This window comes from Procambarus clarkii, chromosome 60 (genome assembly GCF_040958095.1).
Source record: "Procambarus clarkii isolate CNS0578487 chromosome 60, FALCON_Pclarkii_2.0, whole genome shotgun sequence".
Lineage (NCBI taxonomy): Eukaryota > Metazoa > Arthropoda > Malacostraca > Decapoda > Cambaridae > Procambarus > Procambarus clarkii.
Genome location: NC_091209.1, coordinates 15,924,339 through 15,945,251, shown reverse-complemented (window position 1 = coordinate 15,945,251; position 20,913 = coordinate 15,924,339). Strand labels below are relative to the sequence as shown.

Sequence of the window (20,913 nt, the reverse complement as noted above, 5' to 3'; positions counted from 1 at the left end):
AATGTTTGTTTTGACTGCACTAACGAGAGGGGTTTCAATTCCGTAGAGTAGAGGCTAGAGTGAGTAACGTATTGACGGGTAAAAAGCCTCTTGAAATAATATTGTAATTTGATTGGTCGGTCTTAGGCTATCCTCTGTATAGTGATGTAATAATTTGTTAACGTCTTGATCATTTTTCTTGCTGCACCTTCAGCTTTACTTAATATTTGTATACTCGTATTCATTTCCTTCACTGCCAGAGTTTTATACAAGTCAAACATTAAAGCATCCTTGTTAGGTTGGAGTAAAGTTGTATGTGATGGTTAGTGAATGGAGGTTAGTATTGAATTCACACTGACACTAAAGCAATCTCTTATACTGTGTACTTGAGCCACTCTGCTCTCACCTCGGTGTGTCATGCTGACGGCCTCGCTTCTAATTGTAGGGCAGCATTCAGTTCCCCGACCGTCCAAGTTGCTGGGAACCATTCCTTTCTTCCTATTCTAAATCCTTATCCTCATATCCATTTTAAGTGCTATATAGTCGTAATGCCTTGGTGCTTTCGCCTGGTAATCTTACCTTACCTCAGGGTTTCACATAGATGTTGTGCCCATGTGAGGTTTTTCATTGTATTTACCTTAGGATAACACTTTTGTATAGGCTTTGCTAACGCCTATTGTTGTGTTGTTGTTGTTGTTTAAGATTCGCTACTTGGAACAAAATGTTCCAAGTAGCACGGGCTATGGTGAGCCCGTAGCAGTATATTTTTTTATTGTTGTGCTTGCTTGGTTACCTGCATTATTGATGGTAGGATTATACCTGCATCATTGATGGTGGGTTTACCTTCATTATTGATGGTAGGGTTATACCTGCATCATTGATGGTGGATTTACCTGCATCACTGTTGTCTAGAACATTTGTGTGGGTGGTGAATCATCAGTTGGCAAGACCTGAGGAGAAGTGACAGGCGAGTGACCAAAGGTTACTCAACCAGCCACCAGCTCGTGACGCTGTTCTCCATGAGTTCTAAAGCCATTATCATTAGATAACACGATGGACTGGCTTGTAATCTGCAGGGGGCAGGGTTGACTGGCCTGTAATATGCAAGGACATATGGGTATCGGGCTAGTAAAGCAAGGGATTACTTTAGTCATTAGTTCAGTTCAACACTGCTAACGACTATCAATGGAGTTTGAATAACATAAACCCATGGAGGTAGTCTGGAACGGTTGTGAGGAGAGTACCCGCGCGAGGGAGTCTGATACGAAGCTGTTGTCAAGTGCTCTCGGTACTTGCACTGGTCAGTAGAGCAAAGGTCTGCAGGGTCGGCGTTCGATCCCCGATAATTCCAGTGGTTGAGCACCGATTCTTCACTCCATTCTCAAATACCAACTCCTTATCCTCATATCTCTTGAAAGTGATATATAGGTATACTGGTTTAACCCTTTATCCTCGTAGTTACCTTACCTAGCAGAGTTTCTTTCACCCTATGCCCCTGTTACCTAGCAGTAAAATAGGTACCTGGGTGTTAGTCAGCTGTCACGGGCTGCTTCCTGGGAGTGGAGGCCTGGTCGAGGACCGGGCCGCGGGGACACTAAAGCCCCGAAATCATCTCAAGATAACCTCAAGATATACCTTACCCATATTTGCGTACATTGGGTTGTGAGATAATATAAAGCCGGAGCGAAGGAACACGCAGGTGAATGATTAGTTGGTAATGTCTTCAAGGTGTGAGCTATTTACAAGAAGTGATTCATCATATAAAGGCAGTGAATCGCCTGTGAAGGCTGGTTGGTCGCTCACCGCGCCCTTCACTACACACTTGTCACGCCAGTCTCAACGTGCTCACCCAGTCGTGACAGCAGGGGCTACCTGTCACGCCAACCTCCCCAACGTCAAGAAACTGTCGTATTAAAGTGCCCTATCCTAACCTACCAGGGGACCCAGGAACAGAAAACAGGGCATTATGTCTTTCGCGAGCCTCTCCCATTTTCAAGTACATTATCTTGTACTTGTCTCGTTGTAAGCGTCACTGCTAATCACCACAGCTTATCTCTCGTACTCTGATAAGATTAAAGTTACATCCCAACCCCAGATGCTGGCAACAAGAGACTGGCATTAATGACATTTCAGCCCGTCCTCCTAAGGTTTCCCAACGGCCAGAAACGGTCGTACTAAAGTGACCTTATCCTAACCTGCCAGAGGACCCAAAACAGAAAACTGGATAGTGCGTCAATTTCGGGAGCGGCTTCCATTTTCTAGTACGACGATTTTTGGCCTTAGGTAAAGTATATGTCAAAATGCAACGTTGTATTAGAAGGACGGGTTCATCATGTAGCAAGAGCATTTAGAAAATGGGTTGTGTTGGGACGGATATCAGACAAAGTTTTGTAATTGCGATAATTTCATTGCTTATTGCAGCTAGATAACATATTAGACGTGGGATCGATGGGTTGTTTCAAGCGTAGGTTAGGCACATATCAATGAATTTGGATGGATATAAATAGGAGCTGCCTAGTATGGGTCAGAGAGCCTTCTGCACTTTCCTGTATTCTTATGTTGGTGTTAGAAAGTGTGGAGGAGAGTGACGACAGCCTCGACGCAGCAGAAATTGGAAGTGTTGCTCTCACAAGGCAGAGTTTGTAGGGAAGGTTTCGCTGGACTTGCTTAAAGGTCTATATAGACCACAGCCAAGATTCCGTACTGACCAACTTTATCAAGTTTATGCACTAATGGAAGGGTTATCATGGACATTATTGTTACAGTATAGGGATATGGGTGGAGGCTCCATCAGCCGTCACTCACTGGAACAAACAGCTCCATATCTCCAACGATAAGGGGAAGGGGAGACGCGTCCAGGGGAGTGGCTCTTCTCCCTATTAAAAGTCTAGGTCCTCCCCTCCCCTTGAAGATGGGGAGATGGAAGGATGTGAAGAGTCAGGTAATGATGGAGGTGGGGGTATTGGTAGAGCCAGGTAGGGGTGAAGGTGGGGGTGGGGAGGGGGGTGCTGGTAGAGCCAGGTGGGGGTGAAGGTGGGGAGGGGAGCTGGTAGAACCAGCTAGGTTTCCTCCCATCACTTATCATGTAATATACACTGCAGCAATTATCGAACTCTCTCCGTCATTGTTTTTGCCATTGTGAAGGGCACAACATCAGTCCTCTGGCTCTTACTGATAGACTATGCGAGCTCTCCCTTCATCAAGTTTACAGACGGTGGAGCGACGGTCTTGCTTCATGCAGGTCGGCGTTCAATTCCCGACAGTCCAAGTAGGGCACCATTCTTTTCCTCCGTCCCACCCCTTTCAAGTGCTATATAGTCGGTCCACAATTATTGCTGGGTGCAAAGGGGCGAACAGTGAAAGAACAGCGTCTAGTCGCTTGCCTATTGCTCAGGATTCGAACCAAGTTTTTGTTTGGCTTATGAGGCGAGTGTGGTAATGACAGCACCACAGCGAGAGTGTGAGAAGCAATATATATATATATATATATATATATATATATATATATATATATATATATATATATATATTAGTATATTTTGGTAGCAGTCTTTCCTGTAGACATATATTATTAAATATGACCGAAAAAGTAAGATTACCATCGCCAGAGAAATCCTAGTAAACAACACAGAAATCATCGATAGATACAGCGATAGCAGGCGGCTTGACGTTTGCGAGGCACTACACATCAAGAAGTCAACACCAGCAATCAACAGCCAATTAATGCACAACTATATTCTACCCACCTCAAGACTCTGCTCCAATATAGAAGCATCAAGAAATATGGACCAATAGGCTTTCTACAAACACTTCTATTCAATACCCATTGTTTCGTGTTCTGTCTTGTGTTGAGGAAATTAATACCCTATTAATGCCACCTCTTGTTCTGTCTTGTGTTGATGAAATTAATACCCTATTAATGCCACCTCACCCCATCCACCTCACTAAAATGTAGATATAAAATCGGAGATGCGTAAGTTCTATTCAGTTGTGTATTTGTAAACTAAAGTCTTTGAAAATGTAATAAGTTTTACGAAACGCGCTCGTGTCGCGTCAGACTAGAAATCAAAATGAATTTTGGAGAATTGATTTTTGATTTACCTCCAACAGTGAAAAGAAATGTACGAAAGATTGAGAAAATTCGTGTTAGAATTATTAATCTTACTTTTTCGGTCATATATATATATATATATATATATATATATATATATATATATATATATATATATATATATATATATATATATATATATATATATATATATATGATCGTTAGAGAATTTCGCAATTTGGTTAATATTTTCCACAAATCTATCTGTATTCCTGTTAAGTTTAACCGCAAGATGGGAATAGAAGGCTTAATATACATATAACATTAATAATTCAATCAATATAGACGCATTAAATTGAGTCAACAATAGAAAATAGTACCTAATTTAGGAGTAGTGACGTAGTAGAGGCCAAGCGCGTACACTCGCACAGTCAGGTTAAGCATTGTTGGGTATGGCCAGTATCTAGACTGGTGACCGAGCACACCGCCTTACCTTGACCTGGGTGAACCTATAACAGACTTTCTGTCCCGCAGACTAATATAAATGTTACTTGTTACATTTTGTATGAATATTATAAATAAATAAATATGAAAGTATATATTGTATAATTTAGCTTGATGGAATAAGAGGCTTGCCTGCCAAGCCTGGCTTAACTAGTGCCCACTCCTCGCTATTAGTGGCATCTTATACATTTATATCATCATTGACTAAGTAGTTAAGTAGTTGATCCTTAAGGAAGTGCTTTGTGATTCTGGTATCTGATGCCACAGGAATGTATGTATGGAATGTCTCTCATTTAAAAATCGATAATGAAAGGTAATGTTTTGGTTACGTTGCGTGTATGTCCCGACGCGCACATGTTTGCCAACCTGGGCCCGGAACGACGCCAACTTCTAATTATTCATTAAATGTGCATTTTGCTAACAAGAACCATCGTACGGTTTTATTCAGGACATGCAGAACAAACACACATCAATGACTTCATCTACCCGGCACATTTCAAACTATTAGAGTGAGTGTTTGGGTGTATGAGGGCGTGGGAATGTTGAGGTGAGTGGCGGCGTGTGGCAGGTGTGGCACCACAACAAACATGAGGGAGACGCGGGCGGTCTTCTTCACTCACTCACACACACCCGCCAGCACCCGAGCGTCGCACCTCACTCCTCACACACGTTCATTCATCATCCCTGTGTAGCCAAAGCCCACCCATGTGTAACAAGGTTTTACTGCAGAAATTAAGTGTGGGCCAAGACACATTCCCATACCACAAAGAGTACGGATTAACGGAAGGTTATAGTGACTCCGTCGTGCTGTGGAGCTTGTAGGAGTTACAGAGGTACTCTCCAGAGATTCCTGCACCATCTCTACAAGGGGTTTTGCACGGTATTGCTACTCACAGTACTGGCCAAAGACATATTTTGCAGTGTCAGAAATGCAACACTCATTATAATCTTTGGGAAACCCACTTCATTTTCGAGTCCGGATCTCTTATGCATTATATCTCTTAGATAATTAGTATCTGCGTCATAATATAAACTTATTAACAAATAAAGACCGAGCAGCCTTGTGAGTAAACAAGAACCAGCAGCAGCATCTTGTGCGACCAAGTGTGATAATTTCCACTTAAAGAGTTTCACCTTCAAGGCGGAAGGAATTCCTATAATTGGTGTAGATGCTTCCGACACTATAACAGTGTCCTTTGTGAGTGTTAAGGTCGCAGTTGATCATCGCGCGTGACAGGTATATATATAAACGGCTCACCTGAAGGCAGAAAGCAGTTCCATCCTGAGGAGAAAAGTGTGGCCCACAGCCCAGTTCACTTGCTCAACGTCTTCAGTAGCCTAACAGAAATTCAAAGAATCACAAAGACGAATCACGACGGTTACTGGGACAAATTAGCTACGGCACATTACCCAGTTTTCAGAAAACTTGAAAAGCTAACTCAGTGTGGCGAACGGAGGTTGTTGTCTAGTCCTGTGTGGCAGTGGAGGAATGGCACCGACGCCTACCATGGAGCCAAGCGACGGCCAGGAGGAGTGGCAGCGCATGGCCCGCGAGCATCCCGTCATGAGGATGACCAGGAATGACAAGGGTGAGTACTCATCCTTTAATCCTTTAGCCTTGTCCCTTGATAAGGATGATCTCTACGTCAGGTACAAACTTTCAGTACAAAACTTTCAGTGTTTTGTGAAATTGCGCACCACTTCCGTTCCCAATAACTGAACAGTTAGGAATGAATTGTGAAACCCTTCTATGAATGAAAAACACTACATACAACTAATGAGGCTGATGACTTCAAATATTTCTTTAACACTACTTCGCTGACAACCTATTCGAGTAGCACTTTCAGTAAATGATTCACTCACGTACTGCAAATACAAATAATTGCAACAGAACCTAAACACCTAACCTAACCTACACCTAATTTTGCACAATATTCTAAAATATTTTATTAATATTTGAGAAAATACCGATTTTGAATACATAGTACGTCAACATTTATAAATGTGTCTTTTTTAGGGTCGGGCGCGGCTTGTACGAACATAGCCTAGGGATTGGTTAAAAGTTTGAAAATTTTGGTGTTCTTTTGAATACGGGCTGCCATCTGATTTTACGTTGTTCTGACTGCCTTGTCCAGCCCACCATCAAAACAAAGGACCGCCCTGTTCTCAACGCATAAGTTAAATACTAACATTAAAATCTACACAAGTCAGTATTTGATATATGGCTTACTTGACCATGTTCGAAGCTGTGACTCGAAACGTTCTTCGTTCACTTTCACCCTGTATTATAAATAATCTCGAAATTAATGTAATCTAAACGCCTTCCATCGATCTAACTATGCATAAATCTTTAACTTATTGCAGCCACCCTTCTAAAATAATATTATGGTACTTATGTGAACTATTTGGCCAAAAAATGTATAAAAGTGGACTGGTGGACTCAAAAAAAGTTAGTTTTATGTTACTGAATTAGCCCAAATGGCATTTTTTAAAATGGTAAATTAACTAAACTCCTAACCTAACCTCTCCAAGTGATTCCAGGCCTGGGATTGTCTGTCATCTAGGATTCATACGTTATCTGAAGCCTAATATACGTTACTATCTGAAGCCTAATATAGAACACTAGAAGAAGGGGGGCGGGGAGGGGAAGGGCAAGGTACCCGACGTTGCTTGAATATGTAATGGAGATGCCACATCTCCATTACATACTATCTTCATTGTAACCAGCTTTCCTGAACACTATTTTCTACACTGTAACCGTCTGCTACATACTCTCCACTCTCCATTTCCTTCGCCTCTTCCCTCCTCTTCAACACCGTCCCTATTCTTTACCACCCTCCCTGCCCCATCACCAATTTCCCTATTCTCACCAACTTTCCTATCCTTCACCACCTTCCTTATTGCTCACCACCTCCTCTATTCTTCACTATACAAGCTAAGGAAAGGGGGGTGAGGCACGGCCCCAACCTCGAACTGTCAGACATACAAACATTCTCATATATCGATATAGATATACTGTATATGCTGTATTAGACATTGATATTTTTTTGTCCATTACAAAATTTGTACAAAAACTTGTACGTACGACCAAATAGTTTCTGTAAGTATTATAATTTTAGGAGGATGTAAGTTGGTTTTGGAAAAGTTAGATTAGTGTACAAGGTCCCAGATTCACGAAGCAGTTACGCAAGTACTTACGAACGTGTACATCTTTCCTCAATCTTTGACGGCTTTGGTAACATTTATTAAACAGTTTACAAGCATGAAAACTTGTCAATCAACTGTTGTTATTGTTATAAACAGCCTCCTGGTGCTTCGGAGCTCATTAACTGTTTAATAATTGTAAACAAAGCCGCCAAAGATTGAGAAAGATGTACAGGTTGGTAAGTGCTTGCGTAACTTCTTCGTGAATCTGGCCCCAAGGAATCTGCAAATTAACGTAGGGGCGGAGTCTTCGAGTTCGACGTTGGCTTCTCTGATTTCTGTCATAATATTTGATGATATTGTATTCCATACAAGGGCTTACTGGTAAGGGCTGGATATAAACAAAAATGGTCGGTTGTGTTGTTTATTAGTCCCAAACACAGGTGGTCCGTACGGCAGTGACTGCTACTCTTGCCAGCCCTCTATTTTCACCTGTGGGTTTGGTCCGCTGCTTAGGCCTGTGACATCAGAGACATAGAGCCTTGTTATTGATGGAGACTTAAATGTCCACTTGATTTATCGGCTGAGACCTACATTTATGACGGAATAAAGAAGAATCACTAATTCAGTGACCATAGCGAAAATCTTGTATGTTTAGGTATAAATGGTAATTACATTTAATTTTGATATACATTTAATCAATGGCACTACAATTTAAATGAATCAATCAGTCTGTCATTGCCACGTTGCATAGACAAAACCCTAAAAAATAAAGACATTCTTGGGTTTTGGCCCTAGAGAATATAATTTTAACTACGCAAGATATTACGTAATATAGTTTATGTTTTTGCTATTGCTTCAATTAATATATTGTCTTGAGACCTTGTGTTTAACAGTTGTTAAGAGCCTTCGGTCTCTGGAAGCTAGCCTTGTAAGATAATGTGTATAAACATTACTGTCAAGAGAGACTTGAAGGGAGGATGGTAAATTACTTCCTGGTGTAGCAGAGGATGATCTGCCTAGCTCATCATTTACAGAATGGTTATATGTTAGGGCTGATAAAGATAGTGGGGAAACTTTATTTTGTTATTGAAGTCAGCCCTCAAACTTGTTTCTCTTTATTACAGAAAATGAGACTTGGTGGATACCTTGATATTTATCGGACAAGAACTATCGCGGGTTCTATCCTATCACATTGCCTTGATATTTTGCTATAACAATGATTATTTTATTTTTATTTTTATCAAATCGTTTCAGTTGGCTCACATTCTATTGGACCGGAGTTTGATTCCCTGACAGGGCGAAATTTGTGGCAACGTTTACACTCAGTGACTATCACAATGAAAATAAAAATAGGGAACTGTTATAGTTTGGAGTATGGTCAAATTGTACATAAAGATTATTTGACAAAGCCCGTTTTCCTATTGAATGTGAGAAGCGTATACAGTATATCGTTAGGTTAGGAGGTATAGAATTAGGCGAGGCTGTGTTCACTAAATTCGAGAACGAATGAACTTTCCCAAGCATACAACTCACGTTTGCCTAACTCCCAAGTACTTAGGTATTGCTAAGTGAACAGAGGCATCAGGTGTAAGGAACAGTGCCCAAAGTTTCGCTCTGCCAGGAAATCGATCTTGTAACCAATCGGTTGTGAACGGACTGCGTTACAACTCTGTAGAGTTGTCACACAGTCCGTTACATCTCATCTCCCTTCTGCTATATTAAACATATTTAGCAGGCTTATTTAAAATTGTTGTAAAGTCATAGATAAGTCGGTCAGGATAAGCAACGTTTTGCTTGTCAAGTGTTTGGACGGGTGCCCTAAATATTCCAGCCTCGCCCTTGGCTAGACAGCACTCCTCACTAGATATCTCGTACAACAATTATATTATCATTGTTATACGCCTGAAGAATAATTTTGTAGAATATAACTCGAGTATATTAAATTAGGATTGCCGCAGGGTTAATGCGTTAGTCAAGGTCACTAACGAGGGACGTTTTGTAGTAAAAATGGCTTTTGTTGGAGAGAGAGAGAGAGAGAGAGAGAGAGAGAGAGAGAGAGAGAGAGAGAGAGAGAGAGAGAGAGAGAGAGAGAGAGAGAGAGAGAGAGAGAGAGAGAGAGAGAGAGAGAAGATAAGACAGGAAGAGGATGGAGGACTGACTTGGGGGGTACACAGTCCGTCCTACTTTCTCTTTGAATCTTGTATATGTCCTATTATTGCTACAAGGCTGGTGTAAGATGAGATGTGATAAGTTGAGATGTGCTGGGCTGGGATGAGCTGAGGTGTAATTGACATTACGTAAAGATAAACTGAAATGTGCTGGGCAAAGACGAACTCAGGTGGGCTTAGCTAGTGAACTGACGTACAGTATTATTCATTTATTGGCACACTGGAAGGGAATCGAAGCAAGCAGACAGGTAAATAGGTAGACAGGAGGGTGGGACACGGAGGCAGGCAGACCAGGCAGGCAGGCAGGCAGGCAGGCAGGCAGGGCAGGGCATGGCAGACCAGGCAGGCAGGCAGGCAGGCAGGTAGGTAGATGGACGCATCAGATTGATCCTCGTGCTTAAATAAGCTACGGGTATTGACTTCGAGCTGAATCTCACCCCAATTAAAACAAGAATCAAAGGGGGGTAATGATCACGAATTCTAACAAGCTCATGTGTATCCAGTTGATATTTATACAATGTTTCCTCGGGGAGGGACCAAATGGAAAGTATTGATTACACCCAACTGAGTCGTAGAGTTTTAAGAAAGAATTTCAATGTAATGTCGGCTGGTTAATTAAAATTCAAAAATTTCTTCGTGAATGGTTGTTCATTTAATTAACTTCGTTCAAATTTTAAGTACATTATTATTTATACAAGAACCAAAATAATAATAATAAGCCTAACATTGAGTATAATAAACTATATAAATCGGCGATTTTTTCTATGGTGTAATTTTAACAATCTTATAAGGGCTACATATGTTGGTTTAAAAGCAGGCATGCTTGCACATAAGGGTGTTGGTAGCAGCTACACCAGAAAGGCTGGACCCAGGAGATGAAGCTCAACCGTGGCACCCACACACATAAACAGGACGACCGGTTAGTGCAGACTGCAAGGTCACTTTCATCATATATACAAGCACACGTCCTAACCCAGCTGACTTGTTTTGCTCATAGCGTTATCTTGTTTCCTTGTTAGCCAGCATTATACTGTTATTGATGGAAATTTTTCAAGTTTTATAGCTAGTGTTTTCTGTTTTCATTATCTATTGATTTTCTAGTTCTAGATACTTGGGTTCCTGACGTGAAACGAACCTTAATTTGTTTTTGGTGAATACAAATATTTCTTGTTAGTGACACAGTGTAAATTATGTGTATTTAAAATTCTACAGATAATATATTGGTGAAGGTGTAATTGTATATTGTTTATCCCCCCCTTTAGGTCTTTCGGAGTTGGACTTTGCTTGCTTGCAAGCGTCTGGGAGTAGGTTAATTTCATTTTAAACAGTATCCTCATATTGTACCCAAAATTTGCCAGTATGGCCCTGTATGACCAACCATCCTGCGAGATGGGGAATTTTAATATCACTGCTGCCTTATTCACTCTTGTGTTCATGATATCCTCATGATGCACCGAGAGTTTGCCAGTGCAGACAGACTACTTATCACGTGCCTCTGTATGACTAACCGTTCTGTGTGATGGGGATTTTAAGCATCACGTAGTTATTTTTTTGACACACTGTACTCCCCTTCATATAGCCTAGGGTAGTTACACAAAGATGTACCTAAATGTGTTAATAATAATAAAAACTAAATAAACAGTATTCTTAAAAGTATGCCAATGATAGCCCATTCTTGAAAGCATGTCAGTAATAACTCTCTTAAACAGTAAACGTTATTTTACTAAATTTTATTGAAGATGACGTTTCGGCCGGAATTGCTTTATCGAATTTTTATTTATAAAATCTAAATTTTGGTAAGGCTATAATTGACGATATGCCATATCTCTGAATGGCCGTACTTGATACCCTCTAATTCAACACGCTCCTTCTTCAATTAAAATAATAAACATATTATGAAAGCATATATATATTGCTTTTTAATGCACCATATAACGGATCTTTAGTATAATAATTCATTATTATTATTATTAATCATTCTATTATACTAATAATAATCGTTATTGAGAGCTCGAGAATTAATATATTTTTGCCAGTCGAGGCATTTTCCATCAGTAGGCATTATTTTAGGTATTTTTCAAGCAGCTGTTTTTGATTGATGCATCCCAACAGTGCCTTAGAAATGCTAGCATTTAATATTTTATAATTCATTTTGTGGGGAACAGGAAGTGTCACACATTATTATATATATATATATATATATATATATATATATATATATATATATATATATATATATATATATATATATATATACACACACATATAATACATACATTTTTAGGCATGTATCGAGGTCCCCCCAAGGTCGAACTACTGCCCGTCTCCAGGATGCAGTCCCACAACAGTTGCCAAACTCCCGGGTACCCATTTAGTGCTAGTTGAACAGAAGCATTAGGTGAATGAAACGTATCCAACTATTTATGTCCCGCCTAGGAATCGAACCTGGGATTCTCTACTGTAAGTCGAGACCGAATCTAACTGTACCAAGAGACCCAGGTCACATCCCAGCCGTTCTTGGACGCATAAGTCACCTCTCAATAGCTGTTGGAAGCCTGTTGTTGTTGTAGATTCAGCTACTCGGAATAAGTTCCAAGTAGCACGGGCTATGGTGAGCTCGTAACTTACCTGGCACAGGAACGGGGCAAGTAGCACGGGCTACGGTGAGCGCGTAACTTACCTGGCACAGGAACGGGGGCAAATAGCACGGGCTATGGTGAGTCCGTAGTGGACTTACCTGGCACAGGAACGGGGCAAATAGCACGGGCTATGGTGAGTCCGTAGTGGACTTACCTGGCACAGGAGCGGTGCTGACTCGTGTGTGTTGTAAGCCTGGCCACCTCTCATTTTATTAAGATTAAACCACCCGAGAGATGGCACGGGCATGAATAGCCCGTAAGTGGTAACCTCCCATTTGATGATGGAATCCTCGTCATATCCAACAACTATTAAAAGCGCCTCAGAGGCTACGGGCTCACCATAGCCCGTGCTACATGGACACTTCGTTTTGAGCAGCCAAATCTAAAACAACAACAAACAGCCTCAGAGGCTGGTGACGTCAGTATATATATTATGTCATCATTGTGATAACGTTGTCTTTGTTATTATGTCATCATTGTGATAACGTTGTCTTTGTTCGCTGGCCTTGGTGCTTTGCCGCTTTCAGGAAAAAAAATTTCCTTATTTTTTTTGGGTATATCTTTGATGATAGGAAATTACTACTATCCATCTTCGTACATCATGTGTTATTGCGCTAGGCTTCATTATCGTACATCATGTGTTATTGCGCTAGGCTTCATTATCGTACATCATGTGTTATTGCGCTAGGCTTCATTATCGTACATCATGTGTTATTGCGCTAGGCTTCATTATCGTACATCATGTGTTATTGCGCTAGGCTTCATTATCGTACATCATGTGTTATTGCGCTAGGCTTCATTATCGTACATCATGTGTTATTGCGCTAGGCTTCATTATCGTACATCATGTGTTATTGCGCTAGGCTTCATTATCGTACATCATGTGTTATTGCGCTAGGCTTCATTATCGTACATCATGTGTTATTGCGCTAGGCTTCATTATCGTACATCATGTGTTATTGCGCTAGGCTTCATTATCGTACATCATGTGTTATTGCGCTAGGCTTCATTATCGTACATCATGTGTTATTGCGCTAGGCTTCATTATCGTACATCATGTGTTATTGCGCTAGGCTTCATTATCGTACATCATGTGTTATTGCGCTAGGCTTCATTATCGTACATCATGTGTTATTGCGCTAGGCTTCATTATCGTACATCATGTGTTATTGCGCTAGGCTTCATTATCGTACATCATGTGTTATTGCGCTAGGCTTCATTATCGTACATCATGTGTTATTGCGCTAGGCTTCATTATCGTACATCATGTGTTATTGCGCTAGGCTTCATTATCGTACATCATGTGTTATTGCGCTAGGCTTCATTATCGTACATCATGTGTTATTGCGCTAGGCTTCATTATCGTACATCATGTGTTATTGCGCTAGGCTTCATTATCGTACATCATGTGTTATTGCGCTAGGCTTCATTATCGTACATCATGTGTTATTGCGCTAGGCTTCATTATCGTACATCATGTGTTATTGCGCTAGGCTTCATTATCGTACATCATGTGTTATTGCGCTAGGCTTCATTATCGTACATCATGTGTTATTGCGCTAGGCTTCATTATCGTACATCATGTGTTATTGCGCTAGGCTTCATTATCGTACATCATGTGTTATTGCGCTAGGCTTCATTATATGCTCCGGTACTTCAAAGACGCACTTGGTCGTTGAACAATACCTGTTGACGAGGTTGAGATAAATTCCATGTGGGAAATGGAGCTTTATCGTTTTCCTCAAGAGTTTTTCAAATCTGAGAATAAGAAGCCACTCGGGCGCTCAAATGTATGCTATATATGTAGTGATATAAGGTACCGAGGTCACCTTCATGAAAATGAGTTATATCTGCAAGTCATCTGTCTAGATGATGTCTCTGGAGGCTACAACTTGCGTCTTCCTAAACGTAACATATCCGGCAGTAATGCGATTTTCAAGGACCCTCGGTTCTGTTTAGTGGTGTTAATGCTTCTGATGATTGCGTCTTAGTTTTGTTTACATCTGTCAGATTTCAAGGCTTATTTGGCATCATGCCAGGACATAAAATGTGACCCTTAACGCTTCGCCTTTTGAGAGAGTGTAAGTAAGATTCCTTTGATGATAGACTTTTATAAATGGAAACGGTTGTAATTAGCTCGGCGACGCACTCAAAACTAGAGCTAGCATCCAAACCGAAGTCTCGCACTCTGTTACTATTATGGATATTTGTAACTCGTACTGATAGTAACCAGTTAGTCAGTGATGTAATTTTAGAGTTGGGAATGACATGCACAGCCAGCGAGTGCACTGTTCACCTAACACTGTTGACCTTATGGCCGCCATCATGACACAATATCTGTATCTTATCACCATAGCAACAAGGCTTCGTTCCTTGAGTATTCCCTTATACAGAATTCTATGCTGTTACTTCAAGTGCGACTTGCTGTCACGTTCATCGAGTCTGGTCCAATACAAGCTAAACCTACTGTGTCTCCTTGATGCCTAACACACTACTTCCTTCCCGCTCGCTCTAATTTTCCTTCTTCTGTTAATCCTTTTGATATTGTTCTCGTCCACCTTTAAAAGTATTTCTTCCTCTTACGCCTTGTTTCGTGCCTATTCTCTAGGCTACCTCGTCACTTGCCTTCTGCTGCTTACGCTCCTCTTTCCCCTCTTCACTTGCAGACATTCCTCCTTCGCCCGGGGACATGCTGCCTTTTCCGCTGCTGCACGTTTAACACCATCCGGCCCTCGTGTTGACTATCGACCTGCATTCCATCCTTGCCACAACTTGACTTAACCCTTTCCATTAACATCCGATTTGTACCGTTTTCAAGTACAAGTAAATTATTGAGATAATCAAATACATCCCAAAAGGATCTAGTAACTTAGGCTATTTCTACCCTTCCTTTTTGCCCTTCTCACTTTTGCTAAGTTCAGTTACCTTTTGACTCACCTTGTTCGCATTGGTGTGTGTAAATGTGTTATAAATACCCGCCATTCTGTAGACTATTGCGCATTTGTAGTTAGCCTCATATTTTTAGACTGGCTCTGTGCTAAACTTGGCCACGTCCGCATAATTACCATTATGAAGCTCTGTACGGTATGTCATTAGCTTCGATCGTCCGGGGAATTCGAATTAGGTGAAGTGTTCTGGGAAGTGGCCAGGTATGTGTACACACAGTATAGCATCCCTGGAATTTTGCGCACCAGTCTTTGTTGTACTGACTCGCGCAGTTCCCAAGATGCTGTATTTTTGAAGTAAAAGACATAAACAGAATCAGCTCACAGGTCGGCTAGGTTTAGTGCTGAGAGGCTGAGAACTGCGAAGCCTAATTTTGAAAATAATAGCACTGAAATGTGTACATATATAGGGACTTTACGGCTATTTTCTATGTAAAGTAATTCTGAGCAACAAAGAACGTCGCATTTCGATCGTATGTGTTACATAAGGCTAGAAATTGTCGTACTAGAAAATGGAAGCGGCTGGCGAAAGTGACGTACTGTCCCGTTTTCTGGTTTGGGTCCTCTGGTAGGTTAGAAAAGGACACTTTACATTGACCGTTTTCTTGACGTTGGGAAACCGTAGGAGGACGGGCTGCTCTTGAGGGCGCGCATTGCGTGAACCTTAGCTTTAATGAAGGTATTTTATGTCTTGGAAGCTGTGTTATGTGTGTGTACTAGGTCACCTGACTCACGACACCCACGCTAGACTGGCTGTCCCAGGCGACTCCCTGATGATAGAGAGCAACGCATAGTTTATATATATATATATATATATATTTATATATATATAATATATAATATATATTAAACTGTGCGTTGCTCTCTATCATCAGCAAGTCGCCTGGGGCAGCCAGTCTAGTGTAAGCGTCGTGGTGAGTCAGGTCATCCTCCCCCCTCCCATCCTTGCCAGCAGGGCCACTCTCACGTACATCAGACACAAAAACACTGGGGCGCCACATTAACGCGTACAATTAGCCCTGGGTCCACCCCTACAAGCCCACCCCGCCACGCCCAAAGCCCTAGTTTCCGAGTAGGGTTCAAAACGGACCCCAATATCAATCGAGCCACGTCATCAATACTCGATAAACAAAATTGTTTGTTTTTAAGCTAAATCTACAATACAATATTTTTCAATCGTATTTTATCTTGGCAAATACAGTGAAGGTTAAACACCTTCTTGCTCAACCCTAAGATAAATTTGTATATTTATTTTATTTTTAATATGACAGGTATGTGATGTATTTGTACTTTTGTGATGTATTTTATTATCGCAATAAACTTGTTTGAACTTTCGGGTGGGTGTAGGTGCTGTGAATGTTGTATTGGTCGTGTAGGTTTTAGCGGTAGAAGTTATTTCTGGACCTATCCCCAGTGACCTTAATCGTTCCCGTGTACCTTTCGTACCCTACTCGGGGTTGGCTGGACGGGCTAGGGTGCACTGGGTCCGGGCTAGGTGGAGCGAGGTCGAGACCTTTTGTGCTCTCTGTAATCCTTTTTTGCGCTACCGCTCACAGCGTGAGTATGGGGTGCACCATAAACTGGCGAGGGGGCGTGGGTGCGTGCTTAGCTAGGTTATCTCCTAGGTTATCTAGGTTACCGTTACAAATACGATGTATTAGGTTGGAGGACGGAATGCCCAATTAGTGGCTGGCCGGTTGTATTAGGTCACTCAATTCCAGGAATTGGCCGGAAAGGGGTCACCCGCTTAATCCGGATAGGAAGGTGTGGGGCAGGTGGATGGAAGGTGTGGGGCAGGTGGACGGAAGGTGTGGGGCAGGTGGATGGAAGGTGTGGGGCAGGTGGACGGGAAGTGTGAGAGAATTTGAGTGTGGGTTGGCTGAGCTACGGATGGGAAGGGTGGAGGTGGGTTAGGACAGGTGGGTGTAGTGAGGGTTTGAAGAAAGCAGGTGGGCGGGTGGAATAGATTTGCTTAAACATGGGCGTATGTGTTATGTGGGTGGGAGTATGTGTTATGTGGGCGAGAGTAAGTGTGTGGGTGGGACTGACTGATGTCAGGTGAGCAGGCCAGAAAAAGCTCTTGAACAATTAATAATGTACCTTTAACCTTCAGGCCGACCTGGAACTTCTATTAATGACTGTGCAACACTTGACTATTGCAAGGTCTATCAACGTTGATTCAATGTCAATAACTTATAATCAATAGACTAGTGCAAAATACAAAAAAAAACACATTTTTTGATGTCTTTGCAAGACCCTCCCCCCCTCGACTAGCTGTGGCGGACAAAGAACCAAGTCTGGCAGTCTCTGCCCATTTATCCAGCAGACTGCAATAATTCCTCTTTGGTCACGATGCGCAGCAAACTTCTGCTCTATTTATTTACGTCTGTCAGATCCCCCCGGTCGTTAAGTCTTCAGTATTGCCAACCTTCTCCACGGACTTGACAATAATTACTTTTATTTTCTCTTCACAGCAGCAGTCTCCTAACAGAGCATTCTTCCTTTCCTTGTGTCCAAACACTTCTGCTATTCTCCCTCTCATCTTTCCTCATTGTGAATGTCAACTCATGGAATCTTATCTTGTGTATTATTTGATTTTGTTAGCATGCTTTTTCACACAAGGGAGCCGGTCGGTCGAGCGGACAGCACGCTGGACTTGTGATCCTTTGGTCCTGGGTTCGATCCCAGGCGCCGGCGAGAAACAATGGGCAGAGTTTCTTTCACCCTATGCCCCCTGTTACCTAGCAGTAAATAGGCACCTGGGTGTTAGCTGTCACGGGCTGCTTCCTGGGGGTGGAGGCCTGGTCGAGGACCGGGCCGCGGGGACACTAAAAAAAAGCCCCGAAATCATCTCAAGATAACCTCAAGATAACATTGGATAACTCTTTTGTTTATTTCTCATTTTCTCTTTTATTTACTGTTAATTAGTTCTTCGTAGGATGTTAATGTCCTCACTTGCCCATAAGCAGTTTACCAAGACTTAATATGGCCAATAAAACCAATACTTTCTTCCGTTCTAAACTTGAGCTTTTCCTCGGGAAAATAGGCGTTCCTCGTGTCTAATATCAACTGTGTTTGTTGTGCAAAATGGCCACTAAGCAATTCCTTGTAACGAGTCCCCGCCATTTCACCAGTATTTAACATTCAAAATCCTCCCTCCCCACCCCCCACCCCCCGTACATAAACAGGAGAGGGACCCCCATTATGTGAGCGTCTTAATTCGTGTTCCAATAAACATTGTGGTAGCTGAAACCATTATTATTTGGTGTTCCCTTTGAATCTGAAGTTGTGATATGAACCTCTATGGTTGCGTAAAAGCCATCGTTTCCCCGTCCCTGTTAGTAATGGTTGGCTCATGTTAGGAGGCCAGAGCACGACGGATTGAGTAAACAGGCAGCCAGCCACACCAAGACCTTGGTTTATTGTTTAGATTCAGATATTCGGAACAAAAGTTCCAAGGAGCACGGGCTATGGCGAGCCCGTAGTGGACTTTTAACCCCACGAAGACGCATGGATAAGTGCCTCAGTACTCATGGATAGGCCTCAGTGGCCTATCAGCGGTGTATGGTATCATATGTCGCACTGTTGTACTATACCATACTGTGTCGTGCTGTACCATATGTACCCTATCATACCGTACCGAGCAGCTTGCCAGCCTTGGCGTCGACAGAGATCTGGGTCAAGTGACGTCAGCGGCCGCGGCGTCACAGTTCCCATGTTGTTGTTGAAAATTCAGCTACTGGAACAAAACGTTCCAAGTAGCACGGGCTATGGTGAGCCCGTAGTGGACTTACTTGGCACAGGAGCGGGGCAAGTAGCACGGGCTATGGTGAGCCTGTAGTGGACTTACCTGGCACAGGAGCGGGGCAAGTAGCACGGGCTATGGTGAGCCCGTAGTGGACTTACCTGATACAGGAGCGGGGCTGTAACTGCACAGTCCCTAGGTATCTGCACAGTATTGAGTCGAGCGAAGAAGCAATATTAGGGCTGCGAATGTGGTGTCCCATCTTTAAGGTGCATAGGTCCCTGGGGACCAACTATCGACCAATTAGCTTTTGCGGGAGGACTGATCGGGCGTCAAACCTTAACTATTCACCACTGTTCACCCAGCAGTAAATGGCAACCTGGCAATTAATTCCGACTGGCGGGTCGTGATCATCACAATGAAATGTGTCGAGTAAAACACGTGTATGGGGCAAGTAACAACATCAGCAGACTAACAGTCGTTGTCACAGCTCAAATAAGACTTGGCTACAGGTATCTCTGGCAATTGGGTTTGTATAGGGATCTAGATGTAGTAAAGTGATCCCTATACAAATCCCTATATGTCCCTTCGTGTGTGGACAAAGACAGGGACACTCACTCGAGCATTATATCTCGGACTGTAATACAATTAAGCCATTTATTGATACATCTAAACTCAACGCTGCATGCAATGGCAAACCATCTTCTTGGGATAAAATATCTGAAATCCTTGCACTGTATCCATATTTTGCTTCTAGTAGATAAAGGACATATGAGATGACATTAATGTCATGTGTCAATGAGAAAATCAGTAGCAGCCGTGAAGAGGACTCGAACCTATGCTCTGGGTACTGGCTATTTACTGTTAGGTGAACAGAGGCATTAGGTGACAGGAAACATGCCCAACCACTCCTGACCCGGGATTAAACCCGTGACGCCGATGGTGAGTCGAGGACCCTCTAATCCCATTAAAACAACATCAGAGGTGCTCGACGGCCTTAACATTGTGGATGGCGGTGGCTTCCACAACGTCTTTCAGAACATCGCACATGTTGACCACCTGCACAGGGTGTAATGGCTATATGGGTCTGCTGGTCATAAACAACAACAACAACATTTATAGAGAGTAATCACACTAACTTAACTGCATCAATGAGAAAATATTCTCATTAATGCAGTCACGTAGTGTAATGCAGTCAGGTTATTGAAAGAGGAGCGTCAGAGGTGGAACAAGTCTTAGATGACAGCCAGAGTGCATGGGCGGGATTGTGTGAAAATCCTAGTCCGGCTTCAGTGGAAGCCTCAGAAAATCCTTGTGGGTTCAGTAGAACTCCAGGTTGCAATTCTTACACCATGTTGTGGTCTAGTTGCTAGAAGCGTGTGCGTGGGGAACACCCACCACATAGGTTCGAACCCTCATCACTGATCCCACGGATTTTGTCAACAGCAACATTGATGAGATCACTAGGCGAGTCTAGGAAGTCTGGGGTGAGTGTAAAAACCACCAGAAACTAGCAAGAAGCAAATAGTTTAAATATAATGTGGGAGAAGCCGGCAGAAATGCCCCCCAGCAGGGAAATGATGCCATGTTGTCCAGAAATATTGACCTGCGCGCGCCGGGGGCCTCAGTTGATCAGTGAAATCGTAACAAATTTGGTAGTTATTAGTATGTATATCGTATGTATATGTGTGGTTATGTGCATGTGTACTTGCCTGTCAGTGTCTACTAGACTTGT

The 20,913-nt window shown here is 42.3% G+C and overlaps 1 protein-coding gene across 2 annotated transcripts in view; it reads left to right on the top strand.

Moving 5' to 3' along the window:
- The first annotated feature begins 5,148 nt into the window (after positions 1 to 5,148).
- Positions 5,149 to 20,913, top strand: part of LOC123766786 (6-phosphofructo-2-kinase/fructose-2,6-bisphosphatase 1) — a 100,286-nt gene continuing 84,521 nt past the window's right edge. The window contains exon 1 of one of the 2 annotated variants that reach the window (XM_045756162.2): positions 5,149 to 6,123. In XM_045756162.2, the coding sequence (XP_045612118.1) occupies positions 6,024 to 6,123 (100 nt within the window). In that variant the 5' untranslated portion in view covers positions 5,149 to 6,023. The remainder of the gene's footprint in view (positions 6,124 to 20,913) is intronic. The other variant, XM_045756161.2, reaches the window with a different exon arrangement.